A 23,063-nucleotide genomic window follows, 5' to 3' on the forward strand; every position below is an offset into this window, starting at 1 on the left:
TTTATTTACCACGATCATTATAGTTCTTCACTTTCCCCCATCACTGAACATCCCAATTTTGAGACATTTTCTGTCTACTGAGCATCATTATAAAAAGCAAAAATAAGTGCACATGAAGTAATAATCTGAATATTCTGAAGACTGAAAGTATTAAGTTGCTTCACTCAATAGTGGAATTGGTGTCATCTGAAAAGACACAACTCCATATGCTTAGGTCTAAATATTACAAACAAAATAGATACATAATTTGCTGAAACAAATTTAAAGAGTTTCATCATATGGGATATATATATATAATCAAAGTGAATCAAAATGGCACAAATTAGGGCTTTGGCATCTCAGAGATGCCCCAGCACAGAAGTTGCTGTGAAAGCATGGAGCCAGATTCTCAAGTTGCACCAGTTGTCACTGCTCTGTTGTAGCTAGTGCACCTGTGACGATACACACCAGGTGCAAATCTCACTTCTGTCTTATCAGGATGATATAAAAAAGAATCTCCTCAAAATAAGATGTATTTTAGACATTTTTTCATCCTCTTTTCTGTAGAATTTCCATTTAATTGTACAACTAATGATGACAAAATAGCAATGTACTCCTAGCAACATTAAGTTAGTAGCAGGGATTCACAGGTTATGTCCTGAGAAGTATCAACAGGAATATTTGAAGAAGATATTAATCTCATAATGTTTTAATTTCTCTGACATTCAAATGAAAGCTGGTAAATTTGAAACTCTAAAGACTTTACCTGACAAAGTAGCAGCCTTCAAAAGTCAGCTAGAATTCTAATATCCAAATCTTTCTTGCCTTAATTCTATGATATCAAGAGCTGCATAGACAATACAACTGGAATTTTTTTAAATCCTTTTGTACTTTGACTTGGAAGAGGAATTATTTTACTCTTCAGTTCTTGTATTGATACATATCAAAAGCTCAGTCCCAGATGATCTACAAATCAGTGTTCATTGACACCATCCTGGGCTCAATTTCTCTACACAGACAGAACAGTCAGTTGACAGATGAATGAGGAATAATCAGGGTCAAAATACATATTGAAAACATCTACCTATGTAAATACAAAGAGCCGGCAAGATACAAGGTTAGAAACTGGAAACCTCCTAAATCAAGTTCACAAATCTTATTCACCTGAACCCAGGAATTTCTTGATTTGAGATCTTGGGCAGCCTGATCCAGTGCCTGATTTAGTGGTTGGCAGCCCTGCCCTGCCAGGGTTAGAATTAGATGATCTTTCAGGTTCCTCCAACCCAAGCCATTCTATGATTGAAATGATTATGATTAGCTGCAAGCTGTTGGCTCTTAGGCTCATTGTAAACCATGGACTGGACTGGGACATGATTGCAGCACTCTGCCAAATAATTACATATTCCCCACATTAAAGCTGGGATAAGCTTTATCCCAGCTGGCTCACAGGAGTTCAATTTCAGCAAGGAATGCCAATGTTTAATGAGTGTTGATGCATACTTATAAAGCTTCCGGAAGTTGCCAGTGAGGATAGAGTCCCCACATTAAATACTGAAAGCACAATCCCATTATACTTCAGCTAATGGGATTTCTTGCTGCCCCAGAAGATGCTTGCATATAAAAGTCCTCTGGCTGCCAGTTCATTATGAGGCCATAATTAAGTAGGATAAAGATTCAAAAATAACATTTGTTTTAGCAAGCATCAGTTTATATTTATTTGGCAGGAAAAGAAGAGAGTGTAAGAATCTGATCCTCAGTGTTGTAAAATTCTACCATATTCTGTCATTTCATTGCATTCAGCAGTTAACTCAAGAATACAGAGATGCTGCAGCATAGATGGAACTTCCAGGAAGATGTAATCATATAGCGCAACTTATGTGTGTGGGTCTTTCCAAATGAAATCAGGGCTCCTGTTCCAAAGAACTTATTCACTGAATCCAGAAGAGAATATGAAAATGAAAGACGCCAGACCTCAAGAAGAAAGGAAAAAAAACTGTATTCAGGAAATCATATTATGTAAAACAATCAATGCAACTGAGCTATTTCTTATTTTTTTTCTTTTCTAAGTAAAAAAAAATCTGGAGGAAATAGCTGTTCCAACATTCCAATTTGTGACAGAGAACACAACTTCAAGGAAAGATTTGAATAAATAAAGCATATAGAAATAAATTTTGCCAATCATAGCACCCACATGTAGATTGGAGGGTATGGACATCTTCAGCTAGCTAAAATATCAAATTTTGTGTAAGGGCAGAGCACATCATTAGTAGTAAATATTCCGAATTTGGAATGAACAAAGACATTGTTCAAGAAGATTCCTAAATATGTGCAGTCAAACCATTGCAAGAGCAAAGTGTTACCAAGTGCATTCTGGATAAACTGAGTGCAAAAGAAAGGACACCAGAGAAGGACAATTTAGGCAGTAGAAAATGAAAGCACAAACTCAAGTTCATCAGTGTGGATGGAGCACACACACAAAAGTTGAGCGATTTCTAAGAAAAGAGAGAAAAGATGCAAATAAATAGAGAGGACATAAAAACCTTGCCATGTATATAATTACAAGCTGGATGGATCTATGCACTGGCTTTAGTTAGTTGCTAACAAGATCACTTCTTTTCATTGTGATCTTCTGTTTCCTAGGTACACACAGGGTACCTAATTCATGTCAGAATACTTTATTCCAGTGAATCAGAAGGTAGAATTATGAACGCATATATTACTTAAGGCTTAATTGTAAACAAATTAATGACTTTTTTGGATGAGAATTTCAGAAACATTTTCATTTGTCAAATGCTCAAGCTGAGGTTGAGGGTAAAGCTTCCTTTCCTTTCCAGGAAGAAGCAAAAGTACTGTGACACTGAAAACTTCATACACTCCCACCAGAATGGTTTTGCATACAAATCCTCATATCTAACAATAGCTTTGAAAATTTAAAATTCTGTATGTATTGTACCAGTACTTCATTAGTTGTAAAAGCCTAAAATGAATTACACAAGCCATTGGATAATGGTGCCCCTCAAACCTTTAGAAGACCCCATTGTTATTCCTTATATGTTATGTAAAGCAAAGAGTACTTTCAGTTAAATGTTTCAGGATTCTTAAGCATGCTGTTGGAAGTAAAACTAGCCTGACTTAGCTGTTATGACCCCTGCACAGTAAAGACTCTCTATTTGTTGTATGTCTGTGCATGTGTAAACATCCACTAAACTCCCATATACACAGTAGGAAAAAAAAGAGAAAGAGAGGGAAATACACTTGGTTGATGCACATTTCCTCTGTTCTATTTCTTATGTATTTTGAAATAGACCACTGGAAGTAGTCTGTACAATTTATCTCTTCTTTATTGCAGAGATGTAGGGTCATTTGGCTGCTGGAAATTCTTTCCTAATTTGGCAGCTGGGTTTTAAAATAAGAGAGTACAATCTGCTGTTGTAGGATAGACAATGTCCATATATGCAGAATTAATGCCATGAGGCATTTCAGCAGAAAGCCTTGTTCTATTCTAATGTTTAGGAAATCCTGAAATTTTGTACCTGAATAAGGATAGGAAGTAAAGGATCTCTCTTGATCTGTATCTCCATTCTCTAGCTTCACTTCTCACTCTCAACTACGGAATGAGAATAACAAACCAGCAGACGTAAATTAATCGAGCTTCATTCCCGTCTCTTGGAATATGCCAGTTCACATCTGTTGAAGCATGATTTCCTTTTATTATTAATAAAACCATAAAGGCCCTTGAAACACTTTAAAAAGATGGCTTCTGGGTGTGGGCTTGGGTAACGCATTTTGAAAAGAGCAAGAACCATTTGTTTCCAGAGGCTTCCATTTTTGTTTCCCATTTTCTCAGTGAATTTTTCTTTCTTTTAATCTTTTAATTCCCTCACTCTGACACTGCAGTCTTTTCTTTCTTTTACTTAGAAATATGAAGAAATGGGCAGGTCAAAGTTGAGATCATTTGTGGGGCTTAGCCACATTGTAAGTCCCAGCACAGCCCTTTCATCTTTCATGAACACAGACTGGGTATTGTGTGAAGTTCTTGAACTGTAAGTGACTTTAAATTCACTCTGGTGGACAAGGGTGAGAAGAAGTCATTTAACTTTTAATAGACTTTCAAGGCCGAGTGAGCAGCTGGTTGAGATAGAATATGGAATGACCCTTTCCATTTCCCCAAACTTAGAATTCAATCTTTGAGGTTTTGAATAACGTGGTTAACTTTTACCTCCTCCAGTTTCCATTTCTCTGTATTTTCTCAGTTTAGATGGAAAGGGTTGTGTATGAAAAAGACTGAAGAGAGGTTTTTCTGTTTCTTGCTGCACAAAATATTGGGAAAAAAAAAAAAAAAAAAAAAAAAGTGGAACTTTCTGAGATATCCTGCCAGATTTCCAGAATGGGAACAATTGTTTCTGCTTTATATGACTGATATAAAATTGAATACAAGGAGGCTTATGTAAGTAATTGTAGGTCTACTGAAATTGGTGAGACCATACCAAAGCAATGCATGTGAGGACCTCGTTCTGTTGTAAGGCGACTTTACATGGTGTCTTATACTACAGTTCTCCCACATTTTACACACCTGACTTGATGAAATGGGTTTGAGGTGATTTTGACTGGAACTCTTAGTCAGTATTCTTTTCTTGTTTCTGTTGTTTTGTTTTGTTTTGTTTTTTGTTTTTTGTTTTTTTGGTGTGTGTGTGTGCTTTTTTTTCCCCGTGGACTAGCAATTCTGCTAATCTGCTTTTGTCAATGCTTTTGAGGAGCTGGATGAGTATTTGCATCCAGTTTCTAGCTCCCTGGATTGCAAAACACACAAAAAAACAATTTTCAGAACGAATATGCATCTCTCTCTTGTTTCTCTTAGTGTCAGACTTGAAAAGACAGATACTATCCGTTGCATTAAATCTTGTCGACCAAATGATGTCAACTGTGTGCTGGATCCAGTCCACACAATTTCCCACACTGTCATTTCACTACCCACATTCAGAGAATTTACAAGACCTGAAGGTAAGCGGTTTGTTCCTTGCTCCATTTAATAGACTACAGCGTATAAAACCTCCACCGGAAATCCTTGCCTAAAGCCAGACTAACTACCAGTGCAGTAAAATGTTTGCACAGTTCAAAATTATAGTGTACTATTCATTTAATTAAAACCTTCAATATCCAGGAGTTTTAATTTTATGGGGCAAAAAAAGTAAATCTGAGCTCTAACTCATACAACATATCAGTCTAAGGAAATACTGAGTCTGAAGTCCAATTTACCACATTTACTCACATAATAGCAGTGTGCCCCATTGCTTTTTCTTCCCTCTTGCAGATTTTACTGTAGGAAGTAGGTACTTCTTATACTTTTCTCATCTGTTTACAGTCTGTTGCAAGCTATTGGCAAGTGTCTTGTTCCAAGGATATGACCTTTGTCTCCATGTAGGTCCTAAATCAGAAAATGTAGTATGCATTTATACATCAAGAACTGTGATTTGCTGACTTTTGACCTCTGAAAAATTAGTGTACATTTTCTAGATATAAAATGAAGGGAAAATTCTATAAAATAAAGAAAGGGAAGGATTGGCCAGAAAGCTTTCTAAGCTAAGATTTTCAAAAAACATCCCAGTGAACAAAAAGAGTTTTCCATTCCCATGTGATGCACTTTAGTGGGTATTTCTTTGATTCCTTCATTTTCCATGGTACCTGAAAGCCTTTATGTCCTGTAGTTCCAGAAGGATTACACTCTGCTTAATTCACATATAAAGAATCAATCTTTTGCTGCTTGCCATTTGTATTCATTTTCATGCATCAAGAGGTGTAATGACTGCCTTCATCTCAGCTTCTTTATAGGATGAACCACTCGTCAATTTACTGTGTGATGAAGACACAGGGAGAAAAGAAAGGGAGGGAGAATAGGAAGATCATTCTTAAATTTCTATTTCTTATCCACCCATAGTCTCAACCTTGATTCTTCAGGAAACTGTCCTAAACGAAAGCCAAGGCTGATTCTTCATGTCTCTATCAGTCACTCTCAGTCCCTTCCAGGTAGGGACTGAGAGCAGGGCAAGAGACATCCCAATCCCTGTTCAATTTAGACACCAATAACATTGATGCAGAGGTCTGCTCTAAAGAGTACTGGGCATGCTGCCTGCCTTAGCTGGCCCTACTTTGCAGAAAATGGAGGAATGCTCCGTAGCCACCTTTATTACCATACACACTCCATCTGTTTTACCAGGTGTACTGGCAGCAGAGCTAAGGATTTAGCCCAGGACTCTTCCCAAGCAGTTTGCTCAGTAGTCCATCATGATTTAATAACAAGATATAAGACTTAGCAATCTAAGAGTAATACCAGAGCCCAGAAGACAATCCTGAGCCGTAATTCACTGCATGGCCTTAGGTGAATTATTACAGATCCATGCTTTGGTTTTATCTTCTGTAGAGCAAGGATAATAATGTGAATAATAAAATTTATCTCCCTCATGTAAGGCTTGAAAAATAGTTTATTAATTTATTTATTTATTTGGACCTAAATTCCTCCTCCAATTCTTAAAAAGACTCTACAGTTTGTAATACCGATACCTTGTGTAACTGCCTAAGATAATGAGAGTTTGAAGGTCTACCTGTTTGGTCCCTCTTCTCCCCACCTTGTGGATCCTTAGCACTGTCCTTTTTATGTACATGCTAGAGGTCTGATGCACTTCTAAGAGTGATCTTTCTGGACTCTAAAGTAAAAGTGTTTTGGCTTCAGGGCTTTTTGGATGGTACAGAGGGAGAAAATAAATCCATCTGAATGTTCTCATCCCCACAGAAACTCTTTCTTTCCGTTTTAAAAGACAAATGAGAAGGAAAGAGAGAGGGATATTAGTCTTCCACTGGCTTTGAGAATAAGTCATTTTGTTTCAAATGCTGTTGGGTTTCTCAGTGATATTTTCATTACTTCTCAGTATATTCTGTGATACCTTTTATTTGCAGAGATTATTTTTCTTCGTGCCATTACACCTACATATCCGGCCAACCAGGCAGATATCATATTTGACATAACAGAAGGAAATTTAAGAGAATCCTTTGATATCATCAAGCGTTACATGGATGGTATGACAGTGGGTGAGTAGTCATTTCTACGTACAATACAGTTTCATATTTCAATAATATTGTAGAACAATGTCAGAGATTTGAGTAATTCCTTCACACCTTGATTCTCAAGGCTCCACTGGTTTAATGTTCTCTTTCTCCAGTCCAGTCTGACTGATTTGTACTCATATAACCTTTTAAAAAAAAAAAACAAAAACAACTGTTCTTAACATAAGTGGCCTAAACCATAATTTCAGAAGCATTTTAGATTTTTTTTTTTTTCAGAATTAACTCTAACTGCATATGCAAATGACTTAGCTTTAAAATTATGGGATTTGGCTATTATCAGCAACCCAAATGTAAAGCGGATAGTCTGTCAGCAGAGAGACTGTAAATTTAATTAACTCTTCTTTCTTGTTTAAACAGCATAGCATCAAGGTTTTTTTGGATAATAATTAAATTTTTATTGCCAGAATAAATTTTCTGAATCTGTTCCCTATTTTAATGTTAAATAACAGGCTAGTTCAAGTGTAAATTAATATCACTTTCTGTTGAAGGTAAAATTGATCTGTCAAATGCCGTGCTTTACAATAAATTTGAAAACCAGAATGAATCATAGACATTTGATTTCCAGCCTCATTTTGGAAGAGGGGAGGTTTACCAGTGTGTGTGTAGTCATGTGCTAGACCTGCAACTCATCACATAGGAGAGAGAGGCTGCAGGACAACGTGGGATTGCATATTATGAAAGGTTTCTTCCAGAGCAGAGCTCCTTAGGATGAGAGAATGAATATACGAGGGCTGCTCTGAAGGTAATGCCTCCAGTTTTATTATGTTGGCCCACAGTGTCAGAAGCAGATGTTGGAGGCATGGCAACAAGGGTTGAACATTTCCACCATTATTCCGTTACATTTTGTTGCCATACAACAGATGGCAGCAGAGGGGCAGTCCGGAAAAATGGCGTCTGATGTGGAAGGTGTCATTGAATTCCACCACGTGGAAAAAATGGGACCTGTTGGCATTCATTAACACTTGCTGAACTTTTGTGGAGACCAAACAGTGGATGTGAGCACAGTGAGGCGGTGGATGGTGCATTTCAGCAGTAGTGACTGGTACAGTGGGTCACCTCCATGGGTGCAGATTTTTACAAGTGCAACATGCAGGTTCTTGTTCATTGCTCGCAAAAAAATGCATAATTAATGGTGGTGACTGCATTGAAAAATAGTGTTTTGCAGTTGAGAATTTGTTCTATCAAATGCTGCTACTGTGCTCTTTGTATTTGCTGTAGCTTCCGTGGAAATAAACAGGAGGCATCAATTTTGGAGCAATCTAGGTAGCAGGTGTGCTTTATTAAAAAGTAATATTTGATTCCACTATATTAATGCTTATTTATGAAAATAAAGGATGACAGTTCCCAGTGAACATTTGTGCTTCAGCATGTGAATGTGCAAGTTTTGCTCTGCTTTAGACACATGCTTCTAGGCATGCTAGCAGTGTTTGTCTGGATGGACACAAAAATCATTGTTCTTCCACAAATTTTGCGATAAGCCATATTCAGTATGATCTGAAGGTGGCACTGTTGCATTTCAGAAGCATGATAGCACAGTGTCAGCTGTACAAAGGTATTATGAACTGTAGATAAAACAAGTCATTAGGTTTATATTTCTTTCTTTATCAAACAGAGGTATACATGTGAATGCTGAGAAAGAGGGAGAGTCTGTTAAAGCAGGACGATAAGATTACAGATTTCAAGAACTGGGTTGATTCTTTAAAACAGTATAAATGTTATCAGATCCCGCAATAGTTACAGTAGTTTGCTTTTTGTGCTATGTGCTTCTTTCTGTCTGAAATAAGAAAGAGGGATGTGTTTAGAAACTTGACTGGCTAAGGCATTTGCCTGAGGGAAATGTTTCCATTTTGAATAATAGGACTGCATGTCAATGGTATTTTACTTGGTAAACTGGATATATGCCTCACAATGAGAGATATTCCCTGTTGAAAGGATATGATATATGCCCAAATACAGCTCTACTGAAGAATTGGGCAACAGTTTCATCACCTCAGTTCCCCCATGTGCAAAATGGAGATGATATAACATGCCTACTGTCTTAATTAATTCTTGTATGTAAGAATCTTAATTAATTCCTCTATGTAAAAGTACTTCAAGATTAATGGATGGAAGCTGCAAAGTAAACTGCCTGCAGCAGAATTGGAAAAGAAAAATTAAGCCCTGCCCCTGGAGGGCTAGGGGCTCAGGACAGCATGTTGTCTGGTGGAATTAGGATTGCAAATAATTGTGCCATCAGCAGTTCTGCTGTTCCCATCATAATATCACTTTTCTTGTTAATAAGAATCAGAATGTAGAAGTCTGCTAGACAAATAAATAAGACTGCATCCTAGTCTACAGGAATTAACTATGCTAACTCCCTTTTTAAAAAAGGGGGAAGATTTTGCATAATGATGGAATAAGAGGAAAGATGTAGGTGATATCAGAAAGATTTATTGGTTATCCCATTAAATTAAAAGAATGTAAAAACTATGGGAATGTAAAATACGGAATTTAGCAGAGCAAATGCCAAACTAGCTGTGTATACAGCGTCCAATGGTATAACAGATGAGTATTGAGGAATTTTTCTCCAAAAATAATGACTCAACTATTCTAATCATCAGTTCATATGCTTCTGATTTCTGGGTGAGCACATCTGAACTTCTTAATGACCACCAATGGACAATCTGTTCAGGTTCTTTTAAAACTTTTCTTTGCTTCTTAAAATACGGAGGAAAGAATGCATGTACCCTGATAATGTGTTATAGATGCATGGGTAAAAATACTAAGGTTCATCTTTCATTCTGTTGTAATATTTCAGGAGAAATTATCAGAATATCAAAGCTATTTTATCTTACAATGGAAAGTAGGTCACCATTAGATCACCATTTTCTACAAGAGTAAGCATAGAAAACCTCTACAGGAGTAGCTGCATTTAAGCCGTGTTTGTGTTAATGGAAACGAACAATATGGTCTTATAAGTGTAACATTAAAAAATGAAAACATGCAGCTTTCTTTTGGAAAAATGCTTAGAGAGAGGGAGGGTCTGTGAAAGATGGATTTTCAGAAGGAAAGCGAGGACGTAGGCATTGACAGAAAATTATGGCCTGAAGAGAGTCAGATCATCAGTTTTAGTCATTATCCCATTAAGTTGACACTGAGCCATCAAAGAGAAGATGTAAAGAAGCTGAGAAATATGTAGGATTGGATGGAGAATGACTGATCAGTCCGGTTTGTGATTTGCTGATGAAGAGATGGGAGCTGAGGTCATAGGAGGAGTGTAGGAGCAGGTTGTGAGGAAGGAAAAAGAGCGCTGGAAACAAAGGAAGGATTTAGGTTAGAAGAATAAAGTACAAGCTTTCCCAAAGTAGCTGTAGGAGGAGCCACCACCAAGATAGGAGATGAAGGAGACAAGGACACTATTGCAAAGTGAAAGAAAACGGGAATCAATGACCAGCAGTAGCAGAGGAGCCAAAATAAGTAAGCACTGACTGCAACAACTCGCTATTCTGCCCTACAGAAAGTATCTTCCAATGGAACAAAAAGTATCTTCCAATGGAACAGAGGGAACAAAAGCCAGCCTGCTGGGATGGCAGTACATAGACTTCATGAAATTTGAGAAAAAAAAAAAAAAAAAAAAAAAAAAAAAAAGAATTGTGCTCACAGTTACCTGCAATATTTCTACCCAATTGTATTAGAATGCCAGACTCCTTTCTTTCCTTGTACCAAAAGTGCTAAGCTCTCTGTTGCCTGGTGTCATTACAGGCCAAGGGGCCACTGAATCCAAAAGATTCAGCTTGAAGTTAACAACTGCACATCACTTGTTAGCATGGGTGGGAGAAAAAAAGAAGCTCAGACCTATCCAGTTTTGTTGTTTTTTTTTAAAGCTTTTATAGATTTCTCTCTGCATTCCTCCTTTAACCAGCTGTCAGTGAAAAATGAAGAATGCATTTTCAACCTGTACAAAAATGTCCTATTAAGGCCTAAGGTATTATCAGATACTATAAAACGTTTTTGCCCACAGCTATGCATTCATTTCCTTAGGTGACTGTAATACCACCTTGTAGTCTGGTAAACATCAGGAAAGTTTTAAAACTTCTTAATACAACTAAAAGTACTGTTGGCAGGATGAAATCTTCCCCACCACATTTGATGGCAACATAAGCCTATATTTTTTTGCTTGTTAAGCAGAATGATACTATTCTTAGCAAAATCCAGAGCCAATACAATTAGGAGAGCTTCCCAGGGGTGTTGTGCTGGTGCTTGAATGTGCTGATATCATCAGTTGCTTATAATTTTACAGATATGCACTACTACTCTCCATAGTGATTGGTGTATACATGCATTCATATTTTTCAAATGATACTGTTACTGGAGGTATCATTTATATTGTGCTACTGAATGTGTTTTTCAGCTTGCAATGAGATCTAGGATTTGTTCTATGGTTTGCTTAAAACAATTATTTGAGGAAGTTTAATTTATCATCGTTCCTGTCATTTATATTCTTCTCTGCCACCAAATAGCAAGAGACAATGATGTCAGTTACATTTGCAAGGGTTCCACTGCCGAACTCTGTCCCCTTTCCAGGCTCTTTTCCATGTGTGATAGCTCATGATATTACTGTCGAACCATTGCAGAGAGTGTCTTAACTACCGGTGTTGCAACACTGGATTTATTGGTAGTCTAATTTTCACTATAATACCATGATCCTTTAGTATATTCCAGAGTCTGGAATATACGTTTTAAAAATGAGTCAAAGGTAAACCAAAATAGATGGCAAATGTAATTGTGCTTGCAGGATCCCATACTGGTTGGATGTGGAAGTAGGAAACTGAACGCTTTTTTTCCTTTTGGGCAAACCTGCCCTTAGCACAAAGACACTTCAGTATCTCACAAGCAATTTGTCCATTCCCAGTTACAGCAAAGTGTTTTCACAGTCAGCATGTGCATGTTTGTGTGGCCTGTTAAATTCAGTAGTTGGGCTACTAAACATGGGTTTTGACCTTTGATAGGGGACACTGAAGTGCCAGGCACATTTCTCTCTGCTTCTGTATGCTGTTTCTCTGCTCTCTTTACCTTTCAGCCAGAAGCTGGCTGGCTCTTGCCGTGCCTTTGTACAGTATTTAGCATAATGAGATCCTTGGACTGATTTGGGCTTTCTGGCAGGGAAGTAATGCTGAAAGTAGCAACTCACCTACAGCTGCTTTGCTGCACTGAAATTGAGCCCAGGCGAAGGCAGAGCCGGAGTGTCCAGCAGAGATGCAGTGTTTGCAGGGGCAAGGATTTCAGCACATACGTTATCTTCCCTTGTGGATACTCTTACTGGAAAGTAAGCAACAATAGCCAACTTTTGTCATGACTATAATGTCATTAGCATGAAACAACAATGGTGTCTGGCAATACAAAAACGATGCTGTCCAGTCATTCACAAATAGCACACAGAGCAGTGACATAATTCAGCAGGTTTTTAGACAGGCTCTTGCAGCCTTACATTAAAAAAGACACAAGCCCTTTCAGTATTTTTGTTCTAATTGTAGCCAGGCTTGCCCCTTTCACAATAGGAGCCCCTCTGCACAGAATATCTTGCGAGTTTTTTTCTATACCCGCTTGCCCTCTCAAAATTAGTAGCTACGCATTTGCAACTTGGGTGCCCAGAAGCTATTTGGTAAATGGGATCCTAGATTTATTGCCTGAACCTGCCCTTCTCGGATGCTGCTGACTGCACTGTGCTGTAGTCAGATCTCTCAAAACCCTCCCTTCCCTCCAGAAAAAATGGTAGGCTGCAGAGCTCTTCTGGAGACAAGCAGGCAACTCTAGCAGGAGGTGAATTTTCATTTCACAGCTGAGAATTGCTGAAAGTTCTTTTCTGGTGAGAATGAGTCTCGTGCTGGAACCAAATGTCATTCCTAGGGCCAGATTTTGCTTCCAGTACATTGTAAGTATCTGCTTAATCCCACTTTTCTGTGATCAATATTCATTTCATCCATTGGGTAGGAAGATGTAATGTATTACAAAAGCATTAATCCAGTCCTCCTTTGATTACAGTTTTCATAATCCAGACAAATAAATAATAATACTGCAACTCTGACAAAGTTTTGTGAGCTGCTGCATGAAGCATAGATCCTGCCAGCTTGGGAGAGAAAGTGACTGAGTCAGAGAAGAGCTAAAGGGACTGCTGAAGGTTGTTGGCTCACATTGCGTAGCGTGCATTTTTTGGTATTAATTTCAAACTCTGGGCAGAAATATTATATGAATGAGTGAATAAAGCCACATTTGTAATCCAGTACCAAGAAACATATTATAGAATTCCTCTTGCTTTGACCCAGTTTAAAGAGTACTGGAAAACCTGCTTTTCTGAGGATCTCCAAGTGTGAAATATTTGTTTAGCACATTAAGCTACTTTAGCTGCTGCTCCTGAGTTTGTGTGTTCATAGTAGGAATTTCATTCTTGCAGTAGTTCCTACACCCTATAAAAGCTGGAGACAGAAGATAAGAAACTCAAAGTATATCGTAAATCTTTCCCTACATGATGCAAAAATGCATGGCACATATAAAAAGAACAATTTTATTTTTAAAGGGGCCAAATGTTGTGGTGACCTCTTATTTCAGCCTTATTTTCTGAATTTAGTCAGGGATTAATCCACATTTACATTCAGAAATTATCTTTTATGAAAAATTCTGCAAATAATTCCAGTAGAGCTGTTGCCTCTACATGATGACTGAGCAGCTATCTAAAGGCTTTCATGGCAAATCCTCAGGATTAGGTACATTTTCTTCCTTGATAGATGGAATCACAGAGCTATAGCATGCTGTATGCCATAATGTGGCTCTTTGCCGAGAAATGTTTAGGATTACAAAAATTAGTTGCCCAGATGCCATGGTTATATTACTGTATCACAACTTGGCTGAAACTGAATAATGCAGTAATGGGATGAGGTTGGGTAAACCCAGCCACTCTCCCTTAATGGACTAACTACACACATGTTAAGCACTTAGGTGTTACTTTGATGGGCATTAAACCTCGAGTAAAAAGGACTGTGAAAATAAAGTATCAGGAAGCTGATATATGTAATTTTGAATAGTTTCAAAGTCTGATTTTCAATTCAGCCTTAACGTTTCTCCACCTGTTTTTGTAATACATAAGATTCTTATGCTACACAAAGTGTGATGCATTCTCCAAGGAGGAATAGGAAGGATTAAAATATTTATGGTGGAAACTATTTTTTAATGAGACTACCTCAAGTACAGTTATTGCATTTTAGGCGTGAGTGATTTCACAGCATTGTCAACATTAAAAGCCATTGCAAGTTTTGGCTGGAAGGCAAACCAGAGATCTAAAAGCACTCTGAGTTTGCCAAACCAAGTTAAGAGCGCATCTCTCTGAAGTTATTTGGTATCCTTAATAAAGATCATAGTATTTGTAAACTAGCCAAACCTCAGTAAAATCAAAGGTTGTTTTTAATTCTTTCATAATACCAAGGCTCCATGTGATCCAACATGACAGATAATAGCTTTGAAAACATTTACCATTTGTTTCTGGCCAAAAATAAATTAATACCATGAGGCCCTCTTTATTGCCTCTTTATTTGATGCATTTCAGCAATCAAGGCTTTCTAGAGAAGCCCAAGTGTTAATGAAACAACTTTGTCGAGTAGTTGAAGGATACAGTTCATAATAAATTGAATCCCAAATTTCTAATCTGCTGAAGAAGGCAAAAAGATTCTGTTTTCTTAGGTACAAGCTGAAATGCAACTCATTTACTGTAATTTCTTTCTTAATTTTCCTTTATTCAGAGATAAAATGAAAGACAAAAAAAGAAGCAGGTAAAAAATTTAAGCTAAACTAAAGGAAGACCTCTACAGTAGGTGAGAATTTCAGAGATCATGAGTACTTGTAGAGTGTTAGACACAATTATGAGATCAGATTTTAAATGAGAACCTTGTCTTTACACGGTTCCTAAATGATCACTCTGTCCAAGAGACACTGTGTACATATTAGGCATGTGAGCAATAGCTATCAATGATACATGCTCTTCTTTTCTGAGGGGTGTCTTCCTCTAGATCTGATACTCCTTTACATCTTTCGGAAAAGGATCCAGTATGTCTCTGAGCTGTGCTGTTAAACTGTTGAACAGACCTGAGGACAGACATTTTGCTTGATTCAGAAATAATGTGCCACTACAGTCAATGCTGCGCCAACTGACCCACATCATTAGGAGTCATGTTCATGCTATTGGTGCAGTATTCACTGTTTCAAAACCTGAATTGCTGTTGCCTTTTTGTTCCCCAGTAGGAAAAACTGATGTTGTAATAAGGGATCTGAAGTTCTGCTGATGCTCAAAAGGGAAATCTCCAGTCTACATTTGCAAAAATACTCTGGCCTTTTCCCTTCTGTCAGCATTAGTGCTTCTATAGCAAATTTCATTTCTGTTTATCTTTCAGGTATTGATCCAAGAGAAGGGGTGGAGGATATAGGACTACTATTTTTTATCTTAAGCCAACAGAGAAATGTGGCTTATGAAAATGTAATTGTACATCTCCAAACTTACTTCTATAGCACTTTATAAGCACTTGTTTTCTCAACAGTTGAAAGTTCTTAGGAATTTGAACAAAGATCTGGGAGAACAATATTTCTAAAGCACATGTTTTTCAAAATCTTGTCCCAGATACTTCAGCAAAGATTTGTACAGCAGTTACACTCCTATGAAGCAGCTCTGCATTAGCATGGAAACCTTGAAAACGTTGGGCTCTAAACTTCATTCTCCTAATCTATTCTTTTATGAAATGCTTACCATCAAACTTGAATGAAGGTCTAATTCACAATGTTGTGAGGGCAATATACTTCAAAGCAAGAGGAAATCTATTTCAGTACTAGCATTTTGATTAATGAGTTTTCTGAATCCTTTAACCGTATTTATGTTTGTCAGGTGTGACAGTTCCAGGATTAATGATATCTTCAGAGCTATTTTTCTGTGTATGGTTTGATGCCTGCAGTGATGATTATCATGAAATATTTCATTTTCCAAAGAACATCCACTTATTAATAAAGCAGATTATATAAAAAGCTATAGAATGCCACATAGCAAGAGTCTGCATTGTTATTGTCACAAATAATTGAGAGAAATATACATAGCTTTCACATACACATACACAAAAGTGATAAAAAAAAAACAATGAAAAGGTCTGTTAAGCTTTTGAAAGATGGAGGAATCTAAGGTGTGCATTAACCTTCTGAAGTAAGCAGACATCTGGTGGACTGGGAAATACCTGCAATTTGACAGCTAGATTGTGCCTTTAGGCACAGTCATGAACTAGGGGAGTGGAGGAACATACTGCGTGTAAGACTGCCTACATGTGCACAGCCTTCTGTGCTGAAGTGCAACAAGAAGGGCTTCTACAAGTTCATCAGTAGTAAAATGAAGACTGCCCCAGTTGGGGCAGAAAATCTTGTGACAAAAGACATAGGGAAAGTTTAAGTATTCAACGCCTTCTTTTCTCATTCTTTACTGATAAGACTGGTCTTCAGGAGTCACAAGACTCTCAGAACAATTGGAAGGTTTGTAGCAAGAAACCCTTGTTCTTGTTGAAGGGGGATTATGGTAGGGAGCATTCAAACAAACTAGACTTACCAAGGGTCTGTGAGACCTGTTGGGGTACGCGCACAAATACTGAAGGAACTGATTGATGTCACTGCAAAACCATCCTCAACTGTTTTTAAAAGACTGTGCTGATCAACAGTTCCTGAGGACTGGAAGAGAGCAAATATCACTTCAGTCTTCTAGAATGGCAAAAGGAGGTTCTGTGGAACTACAGCTCAGTCAGCCTCACCTCAACCTCTGGGAAGGTGATGGAGCAAATCCACATGGAAGCTATTTTCAAATATACTGTGGACAAGAAGGCAACTGGGAGTAGTCAGCAAGTGTTTATGAAGGGAAAACAGTTCCTGATCAATCTACAAGCTGTCTACATAGAGATTATTGGATGAGTGAAAGAGAGGAAGAGAGCAGATGTTGCTTTAAAAACTTTAGCAAGACTTTGAACATTATCTCCTTCAACAGCTTCACAGGCAACCTGAGGAAATGTGGACTATATATGTGGATAGTGAGGTGGTCTGAAAAAGAGCTAAACTACAAGGCTTAGAGTGTTGTGAACAACAGCATAAAGTCCAGCCGGCAGCCAGTCACTAGTGGTGTATCTGAGGGATCAACCAATACTGTTTAACATCTTCTTTAATGACCTGGATGAAGTGTCAACAGTGCACCTTAAGAGGTTTGTAGAGAACACAGAATTGTGAGGAGTGGCTGATATGCCAGAGGATTGGACTACTGCCCAGAGAGACCTTTGCAGGTTGGGGAAAATGGGCTAATAGGAATCTCATGAAGTTTGGTAAAGGGAAGTGCAAAGTTTTTTCCCTGGGCAGGAATAATCTCATACTCTAGCACAAACTGGAAGCTGACAAGCTGCAAAGTAGCTCTGGAGAAAAAGACCTTTGTGTCTTGGTGGACACTCTGTTATCATGAGTCAAAGGCAGGCAATAGCCTCCTGGTCTGCATTAGGAATGGTGTTGTCAGCAGATTGATTAAAGGATGTGATCCTCTTCTCTGGTAAGACACATCTGAAGTGCTGTGTCCTGGTACAAGACAGATGTGGGTATAATCCAGAAATACGTGCTGAAGAGGATCAAGGCACTGGAGCATCTGCTGTATGAGGAAACTCTGAAAGCTGGAACTGTCCTCCCTGAATAAGAGAAGGCTCAGGGAGAATCTTATTGATGTGATGAGGGGAATAAGGAAGGTAGAGTTAGAGTCTTCATGGTAGTCTCAATGAAATGGCAAGTCAAAGGGTATAAATGGAAATACTATAATTTCCATTTACACATAAGAAAAAAATGTTGGTTTTTTTGTTTGTTTTGTTTTGTTTTGTTACTATGAAGGTAGTTGAACATTTGAACAAGTTGTGTCTTGAAGTCTCCATGATTGGAGATATTCAAAACCTGACTGGACACAGCCAAGAGGAACATGCTGTAGGTGACTGCTTTGAGAAAGAAATTGTAGGAGGCAGTCTTCAGAAGTGTCTTCCATTCTCAGCTACTCTGTTATTTTGACTGTGGTTTTGTTGAAAGCATGACAAGATTGCTACAGAAACATTTTGTACCGTTTACTCTATGAAATGCAGTAGGACATTCTCTAACGTGCGACACCTGAAGTGTTAGATTTTCAAATTGGAATTGTCAAGGAATCAAGGAATTATCCAATATCAAGGAATTATACAAGAGGATGTTCACTTATCTTCTACTCAGGCATGGTATAGGAGTTGGTAACTACTCCAGTAACTAGCTGACAGAAGTAATTTAAGGATTGGAAATCATTACATTGACACAAACTTTTAGAATAAAGAGAAGCTACTAGGAATGGAATTTAATTAAGCTTTAATTCATGCAGAGCTTTAAACATTTTGACAGAAAAAAAAAATGGATAAAATAGCTCAAACTATATGTTTTCTGTTTGCAGCCGGTCTGTCAGTTGTTTTTCAACCTTATTGATGAGGTTTGTGTGTTTGTAATGAATACTGAAGAAGAAATAACCCTTTCCATATAAATCTCAACATGAATTCTTTGAATTGAGGTCTACAGAGCCAAAAAAAAAAAAACCCTAAAAAAAAAAAAACCTTAAAAATTGACCTGTATAGTTTTTGCTTCACACAGTAGATATGTATTTACATGTTGTAGACTGATATAGTCTGGTATTCAAGCCTAACCTGCAACTTGTCTGTGTTGTCTGTGGTTTGATCCAAAGAAGCATTTACTCATGGCTGGATTTTTTTCCTGCTCATTTCTGGAATGATCCTATCACCACTGCCTTTTAAAATAGCCACTGCAATATTCATTTCCCTAACCATAAACTTCCTAATTGCCTGAACATCTCTTCTGAAACGATGACTAGGCTGTTAAGTAACACTGATGCATCTGAGGTGTTACTCTTAATTTTGAAAATCTTGGCCAGCAGTATAAAGCAAGAGGCCTTGAGGATAAAAGCAAATTTCAAATTATAGTTCAGATCTTGCATTAACATGAGGAGAACGGCCTTCTTGTATTGCTTAAGGGAAGCTTATAAGCATGCTTTTCACCTACAAAAAGTTCATTGCACATTACAACTACTGTGCAGATGTTTGAGGCTAGTTTCCTTTAACAGCCAAACAATAGCCTTAAATTCCAGGAGGCTGCAATGCTTCATTTTTGTAGACTTCATGTTTGCAAAGCTGTAAAAAAGACCAGAGAGCTTCTTGTGGGGAAACAGAAATAGAGATCTAGGAACAGCCAAACATGGGACTTCATAACATAGGTAGAGATTATTTGGAAGTTACTATAAAGCCCAATAAAATAATCATTTCATGTTCTAAATGTTCATTCCAAGGACGAGGAAAACAGGTAGAGAAATGGTCTCTCTTGTAGGTGTAATTCATCTGAGATGTTCCATCTGAACAAAAAAGACAGCACTAACTCTCACCGTATAATAGCACATTTTCTTTCTGTGAAGAACCTTTCTGTGATATTTTTCAAAAGGGCCACAAATTGTGATGGACTTCAGCTTTCACTTACAATCACATCTGTATTCTCATATCCTGAAGATTAGGAAATATGGGGGGGAAATGGATTTCATTGTGCTCTTAAGCATCTCACGCAAAATTGTATGATTTTATTTATCTCATTCATAATCTCTGGAATAGAAATGAATATATTGCTACCAAAACATCACATTCTGCATGAGAAATCTTACTTTTTTTTTTTTCTTTTCTTTTCTTTTTCTTCTAGTATGTATTTCTACCTTTCTCTTGTTAACCCTTATACCCTGCTCAGATTTTCAGCCCAGCTCTCCTGCTTGCCTCACTGGCTTGTACTTGATTAGGAATTGCCTGGGAATCTCAGAGTGAGAGACCTAATAAAACAGGCTGTGCATCAGCCTGGTGAAGCTTCACCACACACAGAATTACCATGTGGATCCTGGGAGATTCTGTAGTTTTCACAGTCCTTAGAACCTTTGCCATCTATGACTGTATTTTCTAATGGAGCCATATTCCACACAGAGTTCATGTCATATTTAATATATTAAATTTCAGTTAATTCTAAGTAATGCAAAATATTCTTTTTTTTCTTTAATATAGTCAGTATGTCCACTTTCATTAGAGTGAATGAAGACTAGCTCTCAATTGTGCTGCTAGATTCTGCTTTGTGGAAGTTGATTTTAATAATACATGGCCAGGATGCAAATGCAAATGCAAATGCAAAAAAAAAAAAAAAGTACTAGCTGTGAGTGGTTATTTTGAAGGAAAAGTGAACAACGAAATATGCTCAGACTTGTTTGTCTACCTATAGTATTTCAAAAATCTCATCCTTGCTATTTAGGTAACTTTTTACGCAGTGTTTATTTTAAAACAAAATGAACCAAAAGGTGTGTTTTGTTCTATTTAGGGTTGGATTAATGTGTTCAGTACAGAATGCAGATTCAGAAAAGCAAATTGGTTCTTTTTTTCCACTAGTTCAAGCTCCTTCAGGACTTTCACACCATCCATCCCAAGTTCAGTCATTTTGTGGTCAGTTTTTAGTTGACCACAAATCATACAAGTAAACAATGTAAAAAAAACCTAGAAATTTTTCTTAAGTAAATCATTTATTGCCAGAAAAGATGGCTAAGCTAATACTTGCCTGTAATGTCAAGTGTGAAGTTTGGTACTAATGAGAAAAGAGCAATGCTTTGTATACAACTGATAGTAAAAGCTGAGTCAACTTGCCACCTGAGAAGAATCACAGGAAGGAGACTGTGTGTGTGTTATGAGCGCAAAGAATACCAGCCTTCAGCATGTGATGACCAGAACAGAACAATGTAACTGTAACACAGCGTAGAGAAAAAGATGGGAAGGTGGTAAAAAGAAAAGAGAATCCGTGCTTGTTCCTTAACATAAGGCTTGTTCCTTAATATAAGGCTTGCAGTGCTGTTGAGGGGATTGATGACATTTTTGATAAGTGTGTTTATTGTACTTCCCAGAGAGTAGCTCACAGGTTATTGGGAAGAACAGCATTTGATTTGGAGGTAGTGTGCACTGTTTATATATACACAAAAACGCAGGCCTGTATACACATATTCAGGTATGAGGAGATTTACTTCAGCAGATCCCCCCTCCCAGCAGCCAACAAGTACAGCTCCCCAGTCATCAGCTGCACCCATTGCCTCTCTCTCCAGCCCCTGATCCCTTGCCCACTCATCTAACACTTCTCCAATTGATTCTGTGGGGGGATCTGAGGATTTCTTTCTGAAGAAGAGTACTTTTAAAAGGATGCAATTTATATTTGCGCTGTTCTTGTGTAATTACAAATATAAACATTTGAATAGAATCAGGAATCTCCCCTGTGGAAAATCTTTTCAACCTTTGCCTCCAGAACAGAAAACATGATTAATTCTCTCTGCCAACCCTAAACAGCCTTTTCTAGTGGCAATGTGAAAATAAGCTTCATGCTCACTGTTTCTGCTTTGCTTTCTGTCTAGCCACGAAATCCTGTTAGAGGAGATTTCTCTAGAGAAAATGCAAATGCAGTGTTCTGCAAACAGTGTAAGGAACACAATGACCCAGATTCAGTGCAAGTGTCATTGCTGCAGATTTTTTGGTTAGTAGTGAGAAGAGAAGAGAAGAGAAGAGAAGAGAAGAGAAGAGAAGAGAAGAGAAGAGAAGAGAAGAGAAGAGAAGAGAAGAGAAGAGAAGAGAAGAAAAGAAAAGAAAAGAAAAGAAAAGAAAAGAAAAGAAAAGAAAAGAAAAGAAAAGAAAAGAAAAGAAAAGAAAAGAAAAGAAAAGAAAAGAAAAGAAAAGAAAAGAAAAGAAAAGTTAAGTTTTAAAGTGAAGTATTTTAAAGATTTTTGCAAGAGCTCCTTTGGCATATTGGGCAGGAAACAGTGCAAAAATCAGAACCAGGAGTTAGGATTTCTGGAAACCAAGTGCTAATGTGTGATGACACAGGAACTTGTCATCCAGAATGGGTTAATGTGTTATAAAACAGCAGTGTTTCTTCTGAGTTCAAAATGGAGCTTCTTAGCAAATTGGCTGCATAATGCAAAAATACAAGCAGAAACCAGACACAGAAGTGAATTGCCTGAGGGTCCCACATATTTCAAAGCAGAGAAGTGTAACGATATCTTAAAGAGGTATGGACAAGCCAAGGAATACCTGTGTCATCTGATTACAATAATAGAAATTCTGCTGAAAGGCTTAGGAAGATTAACAATATTAACCTTGCTGTCTCGTTTATCCCATATTCTTTGATAAGCAGAACTTCAGTAATCCAGTGATGGTATCTCTAAGATATTGTCATTATTTTCACTTGAAAATAAATGTTACATATTATTCAGAGTAATGTCTTCACTACACACGATGCTTTACGAGAAGAATCTCTTCCTTAAAAGTGACATGCTTTTGCCTTAGACAAAGTTGAAATGCAATACATAAAAGGAGAAGACAGAACAGGAGAACAGCTCAATGTGTTAATTGCAGAGCTTTAAAGTTTGGACTGTGGAGTGACAATCACTGCAGAAGTAACTGTGACATCCAAGAGCTTGCTGCATGTCAGGCTGAAGCTGTTGCTCAAACAAGACAGCAAATGGAAATGATTGGCATAGATCCTATTTACAGTATGGGCAAAATGTGCAAGAAAAAGAAGGTTGTAATGTTGTTTTCTAAAAGGAGTTCATCAAACCATGAAAATTTGGGACAAGTAATAGCATCTCTGATCAGTTAACAAAAAAGCAAAAACAAATAAAATGGAGCTGATGGAAAGTCATCTACCTGGCTTGTGACACGTGGGATTTTCTGTAGATCGAGTCAGTTTGGATCAGATTGTGAACTGAAGAGGATGAACAGCATCAGCAGCATACCAGATTTATGCATAACAGCACTTGCTTTGGTATGCCTGTAGAAAGATACTCAAGACTGTATGGCACATGGGAT

The 23,063-nt window shown here is 37.6% G+C and overlaps 1 protein-coding gene across 3 annotated transcripts in view; it reads left to right on the forward strand.

Annotated features, from left to right (window-relative positions):
- The window catches only part of FBLN1 (fibulin 1), an 83,835-nt gene that overhangs the window by 53,691 nt on the left and 7,081 nt on the right, over positions 1-23,063 (forward strand). For all 3 annotated transcript variants that reach the window (XM_048929913.1, XM_048929900.1, XM_048929907.1), the window contains exons 15-16: positions 4,838-4,980; positions 6,931-7,062. In XM_048929913.1, coding sequence (XP_048785870.1) covers positions 4,838-4,980; positions 6,931-7,062 — 275 coding nt within the window. The remainder of the gene's footprint in view (positions 1-4,837; positions 4,981-6,930; positions 7,063-23,063) is intronic.

Source organism: Lagopus muta, chromosome 1, assembly GCF_023343835.1.
Source record: "Lagopus muta isolate bLagMut1 chromosome 1, bLagMut1 primary, whole genome shotgun sequence".
NCBI lineage: Eukaryota > Metazoa > Chordata > Aves > Galliformes > Phasianidae > Lagopus > Lagopus muta.